General features: G+C 45.4%; 1 protein-coding gene across 2 annotated transcripts in view; it reads left to right on the top strand.

Moving 5' to 3' along the window:
- The first annotated feature begins 10,051 nt into the window (after positions 1-10,051).
- Positions 10,052-21,558, top strand: part of TAFA5 (TAFA chemokine like family member 5) — an 881,362-nt gene continuing 869,855 nt past the window's right edge. The window contains exon 1 of one of the 2 annotated variants that reach the window (XM_073573489.1): positions 10,052-10,625. In XM_073573489.1, the coding sequence (XP_073429590.1) occupies positions 10,535-10,625 (91 nt within the window). In that variant the 5' untranslated portion in view covers positions 10,052-10,534. The remainder of the gene's footprint in view (positions 10,626-21,558) is intronic. The other variant, XM_073573490.1, reaches the window with a different exon arrangement.

The following is a 21,558-nucleotide window of genomic DNA, read 5'->3' as shown; positions in this document are numbered from 1 at the left end:
TGGTCTTGGCCCTGGTGGAAAGATTGGAGTGTGACTCATTGGGTGTGTAGACAGTTGTCTTTTACACAGGTAATGAGTTCAAACAGGTAATGGATGCAGAATAGGAAAGATTCTTAAAGAAAAACAAACTGGTGTGTGAGAGCCAGAATTATTGCTGATTGGTAGGTGATCAAATATTTATTTCAAGTAATAAAATGTGATTATTGAAAAATCATACAATGTGATGTAATGTTTTTTATTTTTAGATTCTGTCCCACACAGGAGAAGTGTATCTATGATAAAAAAAACACAGACCTCTCCATTCTTTTAGGTGGGAAAACTTGCAAAATCGGCAGTCTATCAAATATGTATTTTCTCTTCTGTATGTATATGTGTGCATATAGGTATGCATGTGTGTGTATATAGGTATGTACAGTATATGTGTGATATATGGTATAGATATGTATATGAGTGTATCTATATATGTGTGCGTGTATATATACATGTGTATATATATAAATGAGTGTTTTAGGTATGTAAATGTGTGTTTATAGGTATGTATATTTATTTGTGCATGTATTTGTACTGTAACAAAGTCACTGGCAAAGTCTGGAGGGAAGGTATGTTTCACTAAGGGTGCTAGCTTCAGTGATAGCAACCAAGGAAATTGGTCCAGCACAGTAAGTGCTGAAAGGGGTTAATCAGTCATGATTAGTGCTAGGTTGATTGAATAGCTGTAGAATGGAAGGAGTCCAGAGGATAAATGCCCAACCTTCTAAGCATTCAGAGGAGTTGGATCTGGAGGTGCAATGCTCTGGAGCTGTTTTCATGTTAAGAAAAGCTGAATCTTTTGTATGTTTCTGAAGCAGGCGGATACCCACAGCAGCAAGGACTGTGCCATATGTTATGCTTTTGTGTTTGTTTTTGCTAACGTTGCACTGGTTTATGCAGTACTTTAAAAAAAAAAAGTGGAAAATTTAAAGAGACATTGTTCCTATCCATCTCTATATGCAACCAAGTGAGCCAAATTTCCACAATTGTGCTAGAAGTGCAGGCAAGATCCTCAGGAAGAAAGCCTGACGACTGTTGACAAACTGCATGTCCTGGGTGAAGGCAGCTGTAAGGATGGAACAGCAGTCAGACAAAATGGAGGAGCTGATCAAGCATCTAGTCCAAAGCCAGCAGCTGCTCCAGCAGCAGGACCAGCAGCAGCACCAGCAACAGATGCACCAGGAAACAAATAAGCTGCTGTTGCAACAGAACTGACAACAGCAATTTGAGTTACTCAGAGAGGTGATTCGTGGCATGGTGGCAGCTTTGACCCCCAATGTCAACTGATGATTTCTCTGTCCGTAACGCAGTGATGAGAGCCTTGCAGAACATGACCCCAGATCATGACATAAAGGTCTTTGAAAGGGTTGCCTATAAGAAAAAAACTCCTGCCAGAGATGTGGGTGCAGGTCATGGCGCCATACTTAACAGGAGAGCTACAAAAGGTCTACTATGATTTAGCCTTACAGGATGTCAAAGATTAAGCAAAATTTAAAACAGAACTTTTGGTGCACTTGGGGGTGACAATGTCTGTAAGGGCACAACGGGTCCTACGCTGGCGATATGACTGTGACAAACCTCCCAGCTCAAAGATGTTTGATCTACTGCACCCCGTCCAAAAGTGGTTATAGCTGGTGTCCTCTAAATGAGGGCAGATGAAACAAGTTGTAATGGACCAGTTTGTACACTCCCTTCTGAGCCAATGCAGTCTTGCCCAGGGAGATCCCTGGAATGCTGATAACTTAGGAGGTTCTGTTAGCCTAGATGTCAACAGAAAATCCTAGTGCACAAACAACTGGGATAACTGCAGTCTTGAAATGATTGTTAAAAAAAGGCCACTAAAAATTTTGGGGAGATTCACAAGGAGTGGACTGCTGCTGGAGTCATTGCTTCAAGAGCCACTATACACACAGACATATCCAGGATATGGGCTACAAGTGTCGAGTTCCTTGTGTCAAGCCACTCATGACCAATAGACAAAGCCAGAAGTGTTTTACCTGGGCTAAGGAGAAAAAGAACCGGAGTGTTGCTCGGTGGTCCAAGGTGTTGTTTTCAGATGAAAGTAAATTATGCATTTCATTTGGAAATCAAGGTCCCAGAGTCTGGAGAAAGAATGGAGGGGCACACAATCCAAACTGCTTGAGGTCTAGCATGAAGTTTTGACAATCAGTGATGGTTTGGAGAGCCATGCCATATGCTGGTGTAGATCCACTGTGTATTATCAAGACCAAAGTCAGAGCAGCCATCTACAAGAAAATTTTAGAGCACTTCATGCTTCCCTCTGCCAACAAGCTTTTTGGAGATGGAAATTTCATTCTGTAGCAGGACTTGGCACCTGTTCATACTGCTAAAAGTACCAATATCTGGTTTAAAAACAGCAGCATCACTGTGCTTGATTGGCCAGCAAACTCGCCAGACCTTAACCCCATAATCAATGGGGTATTGGCAAGAGGAAGATGAGAGACACCAGACCACACAATGCAGACGAGCTGAAGGCTGCTATCAAAGCAACCTGGGCTTCCATAACACCATAGCAGTGCCACAGGCTGATCGCCTCCATGCCACAGCGCATTGATGCTGTAATTGATGCCAAAGGAGCCACGACCAAGTATGGAGTGCATGTACTAAACATACATTTCAGTAAGCCATCATTTTGGATTTTACAATCATTTTTCAAGCTGGTGTTTTAAAGTATTCTAATTTACTGAGATAAAGACTTTTGGGTTTTCATTGGCTGTAAGCCATAATCATCAACATTAACAGAAAAAAACACTGGAAATAGATCACTCTGTTTGTAATGAATATCTGAGTTTCACTGTTTGTATTGAAGAACTGAAAGAAATTAACTTTTTGATGATATTCTAATTTTGTGAGAAGCACCTGTATGTGTATGTGTATATGTGTATGTATGTGTTTATGTATGTGTATCTGTGTGTATAAATGTGTGTATGTATATGTGTATATATGTGTCTATGTATATGTGGGTATATGTGTGTTTGTGTATTTTTATATGTGTGTACTGTATGTATGTATGTGTATATATGAGTATATACTATATATGTACAGTTGTGGCCAATAGTATTGACACCCCTGCAATTTTGTCAGATAATACTCAGTTTCTTCCTGAAAATGATTGCAAACACAAATTCTTTGTTATTATTATCTTCATTTAATTTGTCTTAAATGAAACAACACAAAAAGAATTGTCCTAAAGCCAAATTGGATATAATTCCACACCAAACATGAAAAAGAGGGTGGACAAAAGTATTGGCACTGTTTGAAAAATCATGTGATGCTTCCCTAATTTGTGTAATTAACAACACCTGTAACTTACCTGTGGCACCTAACAGGTGTTGGCAATAACTAAATCACACTTGCAGCCAGTTGACATGGATTAAAGTTGACTCAACCTCTGTCCTGTGTCCTTGTGTGTACCACATTTAGCAAGGAGAAAAGAAAGAAGACCAAAGAACTGTCTGAGGACTTGAGAAACCAAATTGTGAGGAAGCATGAGCAATCTCAAGGCTACAAGTCCATCTCCAAAGACCTGAATGTTCCTGTGTCTACCGTGCGCAGTGTCATCAAGAAGTTTAAAGCTCATGGCACTGTGGCTAACCTCCCTAGATGTGGACGGAAAAGAAAAATTGACAAGAGATTTCAACGCAAGATTGTGAGGATGTTGGATAAAGAACCTCGACTAACATCCAAACAAGTTCAAGCTGCCCTGCAGTCCGAGGGTACAACAGTGTCAACCCGTACTATCCGTCGACGTCTGAATGAAAAGGGACTGTATGGTAGGAGACCCAGGAAGACCCGACTTCTTACCCCGAGACATAAAAAAGCCCGGCTGGAGCTTGCCAAAACTTACCTGAAAAAGCCTAAAACGTTTTGGAAGAATGTTTTCTGGTCAGATGAGACAAAAGTAGAGCTTTTTGGTCAAAGGCATCAACATAGAGTTTACAGGAGAAAAAAAGAGCCATTAAAAAAAAAACACGGTCCCTACAGTCAAACATGGCGAAGGTTCCCTGATGTTTTGGGGTTGCTTTGCTGCCTCTGGCACTGGACTGCTTGACCGTGTGCATGGCAATATGAAGTCTGAAGACTACCAACAAATTTTGCAGCATAATGTAGGGCACAGTGTGAGAAATCTGGGTCTCCCTCAGAGGTCATGGGTCTTCCAGCAGGACAATGACCCAAAACACACTTCAAAAAGCACTAGAAAATGGTTTGAGAGAAAGCATTGGAGACTTCTAAGGTGGCCAGCAATGAGTCCAGACCTGAATCCCATAGAACACCTTGTGGAGAGATCTAAAAATGGCAGTTTGGAGAAGGCACCCTTCTAATATCAGGGACCTGGAGCAGTTTGCCAAAGAAGAATGGTCTAAAATTCCAGCAGAGCATTGTAAGAAACTCATTGATGGTTACCGGAAGCAGTTGGTCGCAGTTATTTTGGCTAAAGGTTGTGCAACCAAGTATTAGGCTGATGGTTCCAATACTTTTGTGTGGCCCATTTTTGGAGTTTTGTGTGAAATGATCAATGTTTTACTTTTTGCTTCATTCTCTTTTGTGTTTTTTCATTTAAGACAAATTAAATGAAGATAATAATACCAAAGAATTTGTGTTTGCAATCATTTTCAGGAAGAAACTGAGTATTATCTGACAGAATTGCAGGGGTGTCAATACTTTTGGCCACAACTGTATATATGTTTGTGTATGTATATTTGTGTGTATATATGTGTTTATATGGTATATGTGTATATATATGTGTGTGTATATATGTATGTATGTGTTTGTGTATGTACAGTGGGGAAAAAAAGTATTTAGTCAGTCAGCAATAGTGCAAGTTCCACCACTTAAAAAGATGAGAGGCGTCTGTAATTTACATCATAGGTAGACCTCAACTATGGGAGACAAACTGAGAAAAAAAAATCCAGAAAATCACATTGTCTGTTTTTTTTTCATTTTATTTGCATATTATGGTGGAAAATAAGTATTTGGTCAGAAACAAAATTTCATCTCAATACTTTGTGATATATCCTTTGTTGGCAATGACAGAGGTCAAACGTTTTCTGTAAGTCTTCACAAGGTTGCCACACACTGTTGTTGGTATGTGGGCCCATTCCTCCATGCAGATCTCCTCTAGAGCAGTGATGTTTTTGGCTTTTCGCTTGGCAACACGGACTTTCAACTCCCTCCAAAGGTTTTCTATAGGGTTGAGATCTGGAGACTGGCTAGGCCACTCCAGGACCTTGAAATGCTTGTTATGAAGCCACTCCTTCGTTGCCGTGGCGGTGTGCTTTGGATCATTGTCATGTTGAAAGACCCAGCCATGTTTCATCTTCAATGCCCTTGCTGATGGAAGGAGGTTTGCACTCAAAATCTCACGATACATGGCCCCATTCATTCTTTCATGTACCCGGATCAGTCGTCCTGGCCGCTTTGCAGAGAAACAGCCCCAAAGCATGATCTTTCCACCACCATGCTTTACAGTAGGTATGGTGTTTGATGGATGCAACTCAGTATTCTTTTTCCTCCAAACACGACAAGTTGTGTTTCTACCAAACAGTTCCAGTTTGGTTTCATCAGACCATAGGACATTCTCCCAAAACTCCTCTGGATCATCCAAATGCTCTCTAGCAAACTTTAGACGGGCCCGGACATGTACAGGCTTAAGCAGTGGGACACGTCTGGCACTGCAGGATCTGAGTCCATGGTGGCATAGTGTGTTACTTATGGTAGGCCTTGTTACATTGGTCCCAGCTCTCTGCAGTTCATTCACTAGGTCCCCCCGCGTGGTTCTGGGATTTTTGCTCACCGTTCTTGTGATCATTCTGACCCCACGGGGTGGGATTTTGCGTGGAGCACCAGATCGAGGGAGATTATCAGTGGTCTTGTATGTCTTCCATTTTCTAATTATTGCTCCCACAGTTGATTTCTTCACTCCAAGCTGGTTGGCTATTGCAGATTCAGTCTTCCCAGCCTGGTGCAGGGCTACAATTTTGTTTCTGGTGTCCTTTGACAGCTCTTTGGTCTTCACCATAGTGGAGTTTGGAGTCAGACTGTTTGAGGGTGTGCACAGGTGTCTTTTTATACTGATAACAAGTTTAAACAGGTGCCATTACTACAGGTAATGAGTGGAGGAAAGAGGAGACTCTTAAAGAAGAAGTTACAGGTCTGTGAGAGCCAGAAATCTTGATTGCTTGTTTCTGACCAAATACTTATTTTCCACCATAATATGCAAATAAAATGAAAAAAAAACAGACAATGTGATTTTCTGGATTTTTTTTTCTCAGTTTGTCTCCCATAGTTGAGGTCTACCTATGATGTAAATTACAGACGCCTCTCATCTTTTTAAGTGGTGGAACTTGCACTATTTCTGACTGACTAAATACTTTTTTTCCCCACTGTATATATATATATATGTGTTTATGTGTGTATATATGTATGTATATATATGTGTTTATGTGTGTATATACTGTATATGTGTATATATGTGTGTTTGTGTATGTATATGTGTGTATATATATATATATATATATGTACGTGTCCCACATCCCAGCTCAGACAGTGTAGCACAGGGGCAGCACTGTCACTCAGCCATATGAAACTTCGCCTGAGTCTGTGGCACAAGGAGACATGAAAGCCTCCTCTTCTCCTCAGTGTCCACGACAACCCGCGAGTATGTGAGTGAATGAGGCGCCAGACCCTCCGCCACCTCAGCAGTCACTGCCGCCGGGGAAGCTGCCCACTCCCACCCAATAGGGCTCCGGCACTGGCCATTTCTCAGGCCGCATCATTAGCCGCAGCACTGGGTGCCAGGCTGTGGGCACAGGTGGAGTGCTGTGGGAGGGGGTGACACTGGGTGCCAGGCTGTGGGCACAGGTGGAGTGCTGTGGGAGGGGGTGACACTGGGTGCCAGGCTGTGGGTACAGGTGGAGTGCTGTGGGAGGGGGTGACACTGGGTGCCAGGCTGTGGGCACAGGTGGAGTGCTGTGGGGGGGGGACACTGGGTGCCAGGCTGTGGGCACAGGTGGAGTGCTGTGGAAGGGGGGACACTGGGTGCCAGGCTGTGGGCACAGGTGGAGTGCTGTGGGAGGGGGTGACACTGGGTGCCAGGCTATGGGCACAGGTGGAGTGCTGTGGGAGGGAGTGACACTGGGTGCCAGGCTGTGGGCACAGGTGGAGTGCTGTGGGAGGGGGTGACACTGGGTGCCAGGCTGTGGGCACAGGTGGAGTGCTGTGGGAGGGGGTGACACTGGGTGCCAGCCTGTGGGCACAGGTGGAGTGCTGTGGGAGGGGGTGACACTGGGTGCCAGGCTGTGGGCACAGGTGGAGTGCTGTGGGAGGGGGGACACTGGGTGCCAGGCTGTGGGCACAGGTGGAGTGCTGTGGGAGGGGTGACACTGGGTGCCAGGCTGTGGGCACAGGTGGTGTGCTGTGGGAGGGGGTGACGCTGGGTGCCAGGCTGTGGGCACAGGTGGAGTGCTGTGGGAGGGGGGACACTGGGTGCCAGGCTGTGGGCACAGGTGGAGTGCTGTGGGAGGGGGGACACTGGGTGCCAGGCTGTGGGCACAGGTGGAGTGCTGTGGGAGGGGGGACACTGGGTGCCAGGCTGTGGGCACAGGTGGAGTGCTGTGGGAGGGGGTGACACTGGGTGCCAGGCTGTGGGCACAGGTGGAGTGCTGTGGGAGGGGGTGACACTGGGTGCCAGGCTGTGGGCACAGGTGGAGTGCTGTGGGAGGGGGTGACACTGGGTGCCAGCCTGTGGGCACAGGTGGAGTGCTGTGGGAGGGGGTGACACTGGGTGCCAGGCTGTGGGCACAGGTGGAGTGCTGTGGGAGGGGGGACACTGGGTGCCAGGCTGTGGGCACAGGTGGAGTGCTGTGGGAGGGGTGACACTGGGTGCCAGGCTGTGGGCACAGGTGGTGTGCTGTGGGAGGGGGTGACGCTGGGTGCCAGGCTGTGGGCACAGGTGGAGTGCTGTGGGAAGGAGTGACACTGGGTGCCAGGCTGTGGGCACAGGTGGAGTGCTGTGGGAGGGGGGACACTGGGTGCCAGGCTGTGGGCACAGGTGGAGTGCTGTGGGAGGGGTGACACTGGGTGCCAGGCTGTGGGCACAGGTGGAGTGCTGTGGGAGGGGGTGACACTGGGTGCCAGGCTGTGGGCACAGGTGGAGTGCTGTGGGAGGGGAGACACTGGGTGCCAGGCTGTGGGCACAGGTGGAGTGCAGTGGGAGGGGGGACACTGGGTGCCAGGCTGTGGGCACAGGTGGAGTGCTGTGGGAGGGAGTGACACTGGGTGCCAGGCTGTGGGCACAGGTGGAGTGCTGTGGGAGGGGGGACACTGGGTGCCAGGCTGTGGGCACAGGTGGAGTGCTGTGGAAGGGGGGACACTGGGTGCCAGGCTGTGGGCACAGGTGGAGTGCTGTGGGAGGGGGTGACACTGGGTGCCAGGCTGTGGGCACAGGTGGAGTGCTGTGGGAGGGGGGACACTGGGTGCCAGGCTGTGGGCACAGGTGGAGTGCTGTGGGAGGGGGGACACTGGGTGCCAGGCTGTGGGCACAGGTGGAGTGCTGTGGGAGGGGGGACACTGGGTGCCAGGCTGTGGGCACAGGTGGAGTGCTGTGGGAGGGGGGACACTGGGTGCCAGGCTGTGGGCACAGGTGGAGTGCTGTGGGAGGGGGGACACTGGGTGCCAGGCTGTGGGCACAGGTGGAGTGCTGTGGGAGGGGGTGACACTGGGTGCCAGGCTGTGGGCACAGGTGGAGTGCTGTGGGAGGGGGGACACTGGGTGCCAGGCTGTGGGCACAGGTGGAGTGCTGTGGGAGGGGGGACACTGGGTGCCAGGCTGTGGGCACAGGTGGAGTGCTGTGGGAGGGGGGACACTGGGTGCCAGGCTGTGGGCACAGGTGGAGTGCTGTGGGAGGGGGGACACTGGGTGCCAGGCTGTGGGCACAGGTGGAGTGCTGTGGGAGGGGGGACACTGGGTGCCAGGCTGTGGGCACAGGTGGAGTGCTGTGGGAGGGGGTGACACTGGGTGCCAGGCTGTGGGCACAGGTGGAGTGCTGTGGGAGGGGGGACACTGGGTGCCAGGCTGTGGGCACAGGTGGAGTGCTGTGGGAGGGGGGACACTGGGTGCCAGGCTGTGGGCACAGGTGGAGTGCTGTGGGAGGGGGGACACTGGGTGCCAGGCTGTGGGCACAGGTGGAGTGCTGTGGGAGGGGGGACACTGGGTGCCAGGCTGTGGGCACAGGTGGAGTGCTGTGGGAGGGGGGACACTGGGTGCCAGGCTGTGGGCACAGGTGGAGTGCTGTGGGAGGGGGTGACACTGGGTGCCAGGCTGTGGGCACAGGTGGAGTGCTGTGGGAGGGGGGACACTGGGTGCCAGGCTGTGGGCACAGGTGGAGTGCTGTGGGAGGGGGGACACTGGGTGCCAGGCTGTGGGCACAGGTGGAGTGCTGTGGGAGGGGGGACACTGGGTGCCAGGCTGTGGGCACAGGTGGAGTGCTGTGGGAGGGGGGACACTGGGTGCCAGGCTGTGGGCACAGGTGGAGTGCTGTGGGAGGGGGGACACTGGGTGCCAGGCTGTGGGCACAGGTGGAGTGCTGTGGGAGGGGGTGACACTGGGTGCCAGGCTGTGGGCACAGGTGGAGTGCTGTGGGAGGGGGGACACTGGGTGCCAGGCTGTGGGCACAGGTGGAGTGTTGTGGGAGGGGGGACACTGGGTGCCAGGCTGTGGACACAGGTGGAGTGCTGTGGGAGGGGGGACACTGGGTGCTAGGCTGTGGGCACAGGTGGAGTGATGACACTGGGTGCCAGGCTGTGGGCACAGGTGGAGTGCTGTGGGAGGGGGTGACAGGTCACAGCTCGGGGGGCCCACCGTGACGTCACAGTGTCGGCACAGGGAAAGTTGCGCTGAGCTCTGCCACTGGGTAAATAAGCGGGCAGCAGCGGGCACGGACACACAGTACAGAATCCAGCCCAGTACCCGCCGAGGGAGGGAGGGAGAGAGGGAGGGAGGGCAGCGGCAGCATCACACATTCCTCCCAGAGAACAGGAGGGAGAAGCAGCGCAGCCTCCGCAATCAGCAGCAGCAGAAGCTGCAGCGCGGACTGTGCCCGGCTCTGCCCGCCCCTCACCACCGGATCGTTGCATCGGAATGAGCGCGGAGCCCCCCGCCAGCTGCATCCCGGAGTAGCAGCAGTGCCCGGCGCGAGCCTCTGCACAGCAACAGCTACTACAGGACAAGTTGGCGCACACGGGAGGGCGCAGTCTGCCAGCCGGGCACCCGATGGGCCGGGACTGAGGGGCTAATTGATGGCTCCCACCTCTTGCGCCATCGCGCCCAGTCTCCTGGCCAACTCCGAGGAACAGAAAGCTGATTCATGGCCGCTCGGGGGCTCCGTGCCGCCAGCCGTGGGGCACAGCCTGGCGCCTGAGCTGTGAGCCCCCCGTGTGGGATTCACTGTGTCACTTTGTGGGGATCCTGTGACTTGGGCAGCGACATGCAGCTCCTGAAGGCTTTATGGGCACTAGCAGGGGCGGCCGTCTGCTGTTTGCTTCTCTTTCTCATCCACTCTCAGTTCCTTAAAGAAGGTAAATATGCTTCCCTTACTCCATGGTGGGCACTGTGGTGGGCATGTGCAGCTGAGGAATTGGCTTGTTTGGAATCTATAATAGGTGCCTGCTCCCCTTTATTCAGCAAGTCCTCAATAGATGGCACTAAAGTTCTATGGAAAGGGCAGCGGAGTGCACGGAGGAGGCTGCAGCTCAGGCCCCATCACTCACTGCCCCACTGTCCTCCACACTTACTCACTGCTCCACTGTCCTCCACACTCACTCACTGCTCCACTGTCCTCCACACTTACTCACTGCTCCACTGTCCTCCACACTTACTCACTGCCCCACTGTCCTCCACACTCACTCACTGCTCCACTGCATATTGGGTGGTCACTGACTAGCAGTCGTCCCCCTGGAAATCCAGTGTGAGAGGTTACTGGAGCTAGATGATATGCTCTTTCCACATTTATTACTCCTGATCTGCTGCCTACTGATTGTGCAGGCTGGCATGGGAGCAGATTGTGCCCTTACCTGCACCCCTGGGCACCTGCAGAGCTTATAAGTCTGTCCCTTCTTGTCTATGCAGATGCTGGTTTCTTCTCCATTTTTTTCTTCCCCTGATGTCGCATTATGTCTGAATAAAGCATGAATTCTGGAAAGAGTACCATCCATTGTTCTCACCCCCTGACCTGTAGACTTTGCGTTGCCCTTCCGTCTGTGGTGCCAGTCAGCTTTACTTGTGGTGCACCATGGCTTTTCTGTAAAGATTGTCACTGAGGATGACAAATCTCACATCTGTTGCTATAGCAGTATTTATTAGCAGGAGGATTGATGGAAGTGTGGATCTTCTGGTATGTTCTCAGCAAACATCACAGGAAATGGCTCATTGGGTTATTACACCGAGACTATTGTATGTGAGGAGAGCCAGGCTGCTGGTCAGAGGGCACTGACCTGCCTATGGCATGGGCATCATATGCTGTGTAGATGCCTTTTCCATGATTTAGAGCCTGCTATGTCTCCTCAATAAGAGCCAGTTAATGTGTGTGGTTAGTTAAGTGCTTGGGAGCATTCTAGATCCAGGGAGATCCTGTGTGTGGCTTATGGGTGAACATCTCCAGGCTGCTCTGACTGCCATGAAATGTCTGGAGGTTGGCTTCTCATATGTATGTGTACCCTATTTCCAGCCTAGTAACGTATTATACAAGGTAACTTGTGTTTTGCATCTCTGTGTCTTAATGAAGCACCATTTTTTTTTATAAATGTCAAGGAGAACTTGCCAGGGGGATGTTTCCTGTGGTGCCGAAATTTTGATCCTTGAAAAACAAGAATATGGAAAGTTCATGAGAAGAATCCTCCTAATTAATCGCATATCATTCTTATTCTTGCTTGCGTCTCTGTTTTTTTTTTGAAAGCACAGTTTAGAGGACGTTTTTCTCTTTTCCTTTCCCTCACAGCTTTAATGAGAAATGTACAGTGGACTTTATGATGTGTTTAATGATTGCAGTTGTGGCTTAACACATCATGCATATGAAATGATTTCCCCTTCAGACTAGCTCTGTAGCCAAACTCTTCACATGAGACTTGATCGGGGCTTATTGAATTATTAGCCACAAAATGGACCGTCATGCGGAATATGCATGGGACTGATTTACGCTCTGTAGTCCCCATGCAGCCATAGATGCCTTAAACTACCGTTACGAGGCTAGTACTTGGTTATATGGCATATTGTCAGGGTAAAGCCATATGCACTTGTACAATTAATTGGTTTTGTCCTTGTTAAAGATGGTCTTACATCTAAAACCCTGACCACTATGACACTGATAGCCCTTAAAGAAGGATAATATCAACGTTAAAAGACTTGCTAATAAATTGTATGAATATCACCGGTTCCGATGAATAAAGATATCATCTTTCTGCACTTTACTCTTACTAATTGTGCATTTCTGAATTGGATTAATGGTCTCTATAAAGATAATGAGTTATTTTTAATGAGCGCTTTTTATGTAACCATTTCCTGTCCTTGAGTTGACTTGAAGAGAGGCCTGTATCGGTATTGGCGATCTTAGCTTTTGATATGTGCGGGGGTAGACAATCAGCACTTGTTCTGCCATGAGTGGGAAAGAGCTGTTTAAATGGCTATTTCCATGAATATGGTTTTTTTTTGCTTTTTTTTTTTCAGGAAGTAAAGAGTGGGTGACACATGATGCCATTTTTCCACACTTAGGCTTTTGTTTCAAAATGCAGGTCGTCCTGTGGCTAATCCGTTCCCTGATGTCCAATCTGTCGCTCAATGTTTCGGAAAGATGAATAGAACTGTGAACTGAGGAAAGGGCATTGTAATTTATAATTGCAGTCCCATGCCTGTCTAGGCATTAACCAAGGCTCTATTACATATTTAGTCTTTCGCAGTCTACCCATGAAGGTTAAGTAAACAGATAAATGGGTAATGTAACAATCATATTTACATAGAATTCTCATCTATTTATTAAATATGAATATAGTAACACTGAGTCCATTAGTGCTTTGTTTTATGCTTCTCATAGGAAATAATGGAAGTGACATGATTCTATAATAATGCAGCTTTTGTTTGCGAGGATGATGGATACCAACAGCAGCTCCATTTCCTGGCAAAAATGTATCACTCCGCAATAGAAAGCTACTGAAGATGTGTACCCAGCAACAACAACAAAAAAAAAAAATCTGTGCAGCCTGACAAAAAAAAAAGTAGTCGTCGTTTTTTCAGCGTTGCATTATATCAGGAAAACTAAGGCTGTCCCAGAAAAAAATGAGGGCAATCGCTGCTATATGGAGATGTGTTTTAGTAATGCAGCATAAAAATTAGAGTTCAGTTGTAATTACACATGCTGCTTGATAGAGAGTTGCTAATACTGTCACCAAAATGGATGTCAATTGCCTAGATAGTGCTGACATCAAAATGAATGGGAATAGCCTGGATAATATTGACACCTAAATGGATGTGAGGAGCCTGGATTTTATAATGCTTTCACTGCGCTTAACATTTTCAGGTAATTTGCTGAATGTTTGGACAGCTTACCTCAAGGATGGGCAAACTGATTAAGGCTTTTGGAACCACTTTGTGCTTTCAGTGGCTAGGTCATAAGAACTTTCATAGACAAAGAAGAAAAACTAGTAGAGTGGAATTTTAGGAGCATTGTTAACTTGACTCCTGGGATTTGTCCAGTCCTGATTTATCAAATCTTATCGTCCATGCGAAATGACTGTGATTTTTTCACTAGAAACAGTTTTACTATTGTTAGAAATGATACATACAAATCACTGGCACATTATCATTGAGGTAACATATTAATTGTCCATTTCTACATCTACTATCAGTATGTAGGCATCCAGACATCACGGGTTGCTCTGTTAATTGTATTGCCTATTTGGTGTTCTTGCGTCACCTTCTCTTTTTATTTTGCTCTAATTTTCTTGCAGAATGTGCATAATTATAAAGGGGACCAACTTTTTACACTTTTTTTTTATCACAATATAAAGATCTGTTTACAAGTGCTTAGGAGACTCTTTAAGATTTGACTGATACCAGAATGGAAAGCCTACAGGTTTATTGGAAGCCATCAGGTGCTGTTGCCTTGCACCGTGTGACAGATCTGCAACTGCTTCAATTCAGTGATTCTGCACCTATGACAGAACAGGAAAATAAATCAGATAACAGATGAAAACATAGCATGTCCCAGGATCTCGGGGCTCCAAAAGTGGTAGCAGTACCACCATGATGAGGATGATGTATACATAAAGTAGTACATAGCCTACAAATCTAGTGCTGTTAGTCAATGCTGCTATGTGAATAATACATAAATATATATATACCTATACTCCAAAAACCACCAAGGACAGTTGTTTTGTAGGATTTACCTATTCTGTGTGTCCATTCAACCATTTTAATGTATGTAAGAAAAGTAATAACTTATGCTACAAGCAGATTTGCAAAAAATATTTTTATATTCTATTCTTTAACCAGCAATCAGAGTTTTGAAAATTCATACTAGCTGTGTTGTTGTGGTAAAGCTATTTGCTTATGGATAAACCTTCTTGCCTTTGGTGGTATCATTGATCTGGCTTTATTTAGGAAGATATGTTCTCGCACTTGTTCTTTTGTGATTTGTTCATTTATCCTCCTCCTGCAATCACAACCTCATTAGTTAGTTTGTTGCTGTTGACTAGGGTCTAATGAGAGGGCATAGCCTTTGTTTAGTATCTGATGAGATTACATGACAGGTGTTTGATGTTCACATGCTACAGGGAAACAATTCTGTATTTACTCCAACCACCATTACCATAATTGGCCATATGAATGGCTTTCTCGAGACTCTTACAATTCTTCAAGATTTCAAATCACATCTCAGAGAGTACCATAAAGGTTCAGAAAAGGTATGAGTGCCGAGATGCAGATAATGATACTACAGTCATCTAGCTTTAATGCCAGTTTGCACAGTCAAACAACATCTTATGCAATGGTTTCTATTCACAGAAGTGCACATTAAAACTCTATTAACTACTTCCGCTCATAGTGTTACATTAGTATGAGAAAACGTACAGTGTGCGCATAATGTCCAATGACTTTACATACTGAAGAAAAGTGGACAAAAGTGGATTCATTCTCTGAAAGTAAAAGTTCATCCAATAATCTACAATCTACAATGAGGTGAGGGAGATACAAAGTACAGGTGTGTATTTACAATGGTGTATTTACAATGATGGTCCAGCCATCTTGAGAAGGTGGGGGACAGAGATAGTGAATGGGCTACATACTCACACTTGCACATAAAATGACCTTGATTAGTGAACATGATAGGCTGCTCTGAATAGATGTGTTTTGAGAGAGCGCCTAAAACTGTGCAAATTGTGGATAGTCCTAATTTCTTGGGGTAGAGCATTCCAGAGGATTGGCGCAGCACGGGAGAAGTCTTGGAGTCGGGAGTGGGAGGTGCGGATTAGTGGAGAGGTTAGTCAAAAGTCTTTTGCAGAGTGCAGCGGTCGGCTAGGCCAATAGACACAAATGAGGGAGGAGATGTAGGGGGGTGCCGCACTGTGGAGAGCTTTGTGGGTGAGAACAAGTACTTTGAATTGGACCCTGTAGTGAATGGGCAGCCAATGTAAGGACTGGCGAAGAGTGGACGCGTCCAAGTACTGATTAGCCAGATAGATGACCCTGGCTGCTGCATTAATTATGGACTGGAGAGGGGAAAGTCGAGTAGCCGGGAGGCCAATTAATAGAGCATTGCAGTAGTCCAGGCGTGAGTGGATCAATGCGGCAGTGAGGGTTTTTGTTATTTCCATGGTGAGAAAAGGGCGAATTCTTGAGATGTTCTGTAGGTGTAGGCGGCAAGCGCCGGCAAGGCATTGTATATGGTATGTGAAGGAGAGGTTGGTGTCAAACATAACACCCAGACAGCGTGCCTGCTGCCGGGGTGTTATAGTGCCACCCACGGAGAGGGAAATGTCAGATTTAGAGAGGTTAGTAGATGGCAGAAGCAGAAGAAGTTCAGTTTTTGAGAGGTTAAGTTTCAGATAGAGAGCGGACATGACGTCAGAGACTGCAGACAGACAGTCACTGGCGTTCTGTAGTACAGCAGGGGTAAGGTCGGGGGAAGACGTATATAGTTGTGTATCATCAGAATAAAGATGGTACTGAAAGCCAAATCTGCTGATGCTCTGTCCAATTGGGGCCGTGTAGAGAGAGAAAAGAAGGGGGCCAAGGACTGAGCCCTGAGGTACCCCGACAGCAAGAGGAAGAGGAGATGACGTGGAGCCAGAGAACAAAACACTGAAGGAGCAGTCAGAGATAGGAAGAGAACCAGGAGAGAGCAATGTCCTTAATGCCTAGTGACTGGAGCTTATGGAGTAGGAGACGGTGGTCAACAGTGTCAAAAGCTGCAGAAAGGTCGAGAAGAATGAGCAGAGAGTGTTCACCGTTACATTTTACATTACCCTTCTTTCAACCAACATTTCACGAAAAGTGGCAAGTTCAGAAGGCTTTCGATTGCAGCAGCCTTAAAAATGACTTATCATTAGATTTTTTTAAACCACCTCCAATTTCTGCTATTCCACTCAATCTTGAACACTTTTTCTTTCTGTTCCCTTCCTACTGTCAGCACATTGTAACTAAATGATTAAACATAAAAAGTTCTAACTGGATTATTAATACCTCAACTGTGATAAATATTCGTTTTTTGGTATAATGGGGTCATAGATTAGAATATTTAGTAATTCTTGTAGAACTTTGTATGTTGTATAGTGATTGCATTGGTTTCCTCCGGGTTCCCCAGTTTCCTCCCACACTCCAAACACATTTCTGATAGGGAATGTAGATTGTGAACCCCAATGGGGACAGTGCCGATAATATCGGTGGAATTAATGGCGCTATATACTGTAAGTGAGTAAAATAAACAGTTGCCCCTGTTTTGGAGCTTTACGTTCCAGAATAATGTTGGCTCTTGTATGATAATGCAACATTGCTTTATACTGCACATGGGCAATTATCAGCTACATATACTGTATATTTAATGAAAGTGCAAATTTCCAGAAGGATCAGTAAATAACCTACAACTCGCTATAGGCTATGTAGAGGTTGAATTAGGTCACTCCATTGTTTTCACAATGGTTGCTAATTACATTTTGCTTTGTGAAGAAGTTATTCAAGGTCTTCTAGGGATAGATCAAGATTCTAGTAGTTTGTATTGATCAAAGACCTAGCAAGACCAATAAGTAAGCTGACCTGACTTTTTCCAGTAATGCTTTTAGATTGGGAGCAGGGGTATGATTTATAAAACGATGGAGACTATATAGGGATGACGTCTAACAGGACATTGGGTCATAGCTTCAATACTTCTAAGGCAGTTTGGAACTTATTAGCAATTTTCCCTCTTACCCTATCTTTAGTAAAGCATCCAATTACTTTTTAGAGTACTATGTGCACTTTTTACCAGTATAGTAATTTCGGGGCATTCCCAAATTTTATAAGTCCATTAATACAAGAGTATTTTAAGTTTATTATTCAAAAATATGTAAGTGTAACAGTTACCACCATGAAAATTATCCTTCTACAGCCTAAAAGAAGTGAAACCACCCATCTAAATTGGAAAACAAGTCTACTGTTTGGAAGGGAAGTGATTTCCTCTACGCACAGTGATAGTGGTGATGTAGATAGAGTCTGCAGTTTACACCTGGAACTACGAAAGGTTTATCTGGTTGTCTGATGGGAGAAAAACCTATTCATAGTATTTGAAATATAGAAACATTGAGCTTTCTAATATACTTAATCACATCTACTACAAACGTCCTAACTCTGATAGTCTGTCCTGGTGCAAGACACGCCACTTCTGCTTTCCCCCTCTCCTTGTATTTCACTATGCAGGGACACAAAAAAGACACAAATATCTGTGCATTACATGACCATATTTCATCAGTTCAATCACTGAATTTTAGTTTTTCATAGAGGCATTTTCAAAGTTAAAGGCGTATTCACATCGCCAAGATCCTATTCCAATATATAGTAGATGTAATAACAATATCACCAAATTCCTCCAATTAAAAAGGTAGTACAGTTCTGACTCGCTATGTCTTTTTCCTCATGTGCAGGCATTGCAGGACCTTAGGTATCCATTGTTATTACCACTCATAGTGACAGCTTGTTCCTAGTGGTTGTATACTACATTTCTAATTGGAGGTATTTTAAATATTATTACACCTACTACACATTGAGTTAAGATATTGGAGATGGGAATACCCCTTTACAGCAAATGACAGACTGATGATATTGAACAAACTGATAGTGGGAAAACCTCTTAAAAGGGTAGTCCTTTAATTGGGTGGGGGCATAGTGATTAAGAATGGGTTATCCCAGTAGCGGACAATCCCTTTAAATGTATTTTTTTAATAATGGAGGCCAATGACCGACGTATCCAAATGTATTAGTATAGAATTGGATATGCTTATGCTAAACACCCCACCGATCTGCAGAGAATTAAATGAATAAAACATGTAAAAGGAAAGTTTATGTGCTCTTTAAATGGATGCCATCTTTATGCAACTGCATACCAACTGTATATTTTTGTTTAAACGTGAAAAGAAGCATCCAAACAGCTAACGAGTGCTTCTCCTTTTCAGCACTTTTGTTTGTAAGGTATGCATCTAAAATTGAGCACAAATGTGGTGAGAAATTAGCTGTTGTTAACATTTCATTCATTGTGCTTCTTCCAAAAAGTGATCCTTTAGTAAAAGTAGCACAAGCAAAGCAATCTTAATCTGCTTGATGCTGCATAATGAAGTGAAGCTCATGATCATCTCTTAAAAAGAAGACTCTATCCTCTATTAGCGTGGGAAATGGGGTATAGAAATTATTTTGGCACTTTTAACTTTGCAAACGTTCCATTATACACATCCAAATGATGTAAATTCATCTTATAGAACACACTTCGGCACTGCAAGGTTACAAAGCTAACCGTGATTTCATATATATATATATATATATATATATATATATATACAGTACAGACCAAAAGTTTGGACACACCTCATTCAAAGAGTTTTCTTTATTTTCATGATTACGAAAATAACATGGCACCAATTCTAATATATATATATATATATATATATATATATATATATATATATTCCACGAAAAACACAGAGAGAACTTTTGGTCTGTACTGTATATATTTTTGTATATATTTATATTAAGTGGGAAGTTCGGTAGTTTTGCAGCCACCAAGGACAGCATCTGCAAGTGGGTTGTATGTTCTCTCTGTGTTTTTCGTGGAATATATATATATATATTTATATGTATATATATATATATTAGAATTGGTGCCATGTTAATTATATGACCACACCTTCTTTAGCACATATGTGTATTTGACCCCTTCCTACGCCCATGCAAGACCTCCTTGCTCCTTGCTTATCTATACAATCTATACAGCTGACATGTGCCTTCAACAGCCTTGGGTGGAATCACAATCCACCCATGGCTGTTAACTAGTGAAATGCTACTGTCAATCACTGACAGCAGCATTTAACTCGCAAGCGTGCTGATAATCCTGCCCATTGGTGACAACCAGAGGCATGACAACAAGAGCTATGCAGCAGACCTCTATGGTTGTCATTGCCAGATTGCTATGAGCACCTGTGGTTGGTGCTCGCAGTAAGTGAGCATTTCTGCTACACACAGGCGATCTGATCTGTGTGTAGCAGAAGTGATCAAAGTACTGCAGCTTCTAGTCTCCCATGGAGACTATTGAAGCATGCAAAAAGAAAAAAAATATAAAAATCTAAAAAATATAAGCTGCTAGCGATATCGCTGTGTCTGATACTTACCTATGACCCGCTCCCCCGCTGGTTATCGCTGATCGCGCGAAAACGTTCAGGACCGCTTCTTGTCGTCAGCTTCCTGCGGCGCTTCCTGTGGAGAGACAAGCGTGGAGCCGGGCGGGAGGACGCAGGATCGCCTAGTGTGACAGGTAAGTAGCGACCCCCGTCCCCAGCGATGTCGCTGGTGAGATCTGCCTGTGTGGCAGCTCACTAGCGACCACTTAGCGATGCACCAGCGATCCTGACCGCGTCATATCGCTGGTCGGGATCGTTGGTACATCGCTAAGTGTGACAGTACCTTTAAACAACAGAATATAACTCCAAGTACATCAAACTTCTGTGAAATCAAACTGTCCACTTAGGAAGAAACACAGATTAACAATTAATTTCACATGCTGTTGTGCAAATGGAATAGACAATATATGGAAATTATTGGCAATTATCAAGACACCCTCAATAAAGGGTGGTGAATTTGCCAATCCTGGTGTTCTGTGGCAGATGCCAAGCATCCTGCATGGTGTTGGGTTGTGAGCACAACCCCATCTGTGGATGTCAGGCACTCATGTCATCCTCATGGAGTCGGTTTCTCACCATTTGTGCAGACACATGCACATTTGTGGCCTTCTGGAGGTCGTTTTGCAGGGCTCTAGCAGTGCTCCTCCTGTTCCTCTTTGCACAAAGGCGGAGGTAGCGGATCTGCTGCTGGTTTGTTGCCCTCCTATGGCCCCCTCAACATCTGGTGTACTGGCCTGTCTCCTGGTAGCGCTTCCAGCCTCTGGACACTACGCTGACAGACAGCAAGCCTTCTTGCCACAGCTCGCATTGATGTGCCATCCTAGATGAGCTGCACTACCAGAGCCACTTGTTTGGGTTGTAGTGTCCGTCTTATGCTACCACGAGTGTGAAAGAACAACCAACATTCAAAAGTGACCAAAACATCAGCCAGAAAGCAATGGCACTGAGATGTGGTCTGTGGTCCCCACCTGCAGAACCACTCCTTTATTGAGGGTGTCTTGATAATTGCCAATAATTTCCATCTGTTGTCTATTCCATTTGCACAACAGCATGTGAAATTGATTGTCAATCAGTGTTGCTTCCTAAGTGGACAGTTTGATTTCACAGAAGTTTGATTTACTTGGAGTTATATTCTGTTGTTTAAGTGTTCCCTTTATTTTTTGAGGAATTTGTATAAAAGTTCAAATCACTCTCCTTTCGCACCTTTTTTCATAAAAAAATCAAATATACACATATTTCATGTTGCCACGTTCAGAATCGCCCGATCTATCAATAAAAAAGGGATTAACCTGATCGCTAAACGATGTAATGAGAAAAAAATACAAAACACCAGAATTAGGTTTTTTGGCCTCCGCTACATTGCAATCAAATACATTAACGGACGATCAAAAGAACATATCTGCACCAAAATTGTATCAATAAAAATGAGGTCAGGTCAGTGCGCAAAAAATAAGCTCTCACCCAACCTGAGATCACGAAAAATAGAGACACTACGGGTCTCGGAAAATGGTGCCATTTCTTTTTTTTTTTACCAATTTTTTTTTAATTGTTTAAGCACTACACTAAAAATGAACCTAGACATGTTTGTTGTCTATGAACTCGTAAT

Source organism: Dendrobates tinctorius, unplaced genomic scaffold, assembly GCF_039654945.1.
Source record: "Dendrobates tinctorius isolate UK_male_01 unplaced genomic scaffold, ASM3965494v1 ptg000035l, whole genome shotgun sequence".
Taxonomy (NCBI): Eukaryota; Metazoa; Chordata; class Amphibia; order Anura; family Dendrobatidae; genus Dendrobates; species Dendrobates tinctorius.
The sequence above is the reverse complement of the archived record's forward strand: the minus strand, read 5'-3'. Positions and strand labels throughout refer to the sequence as shown.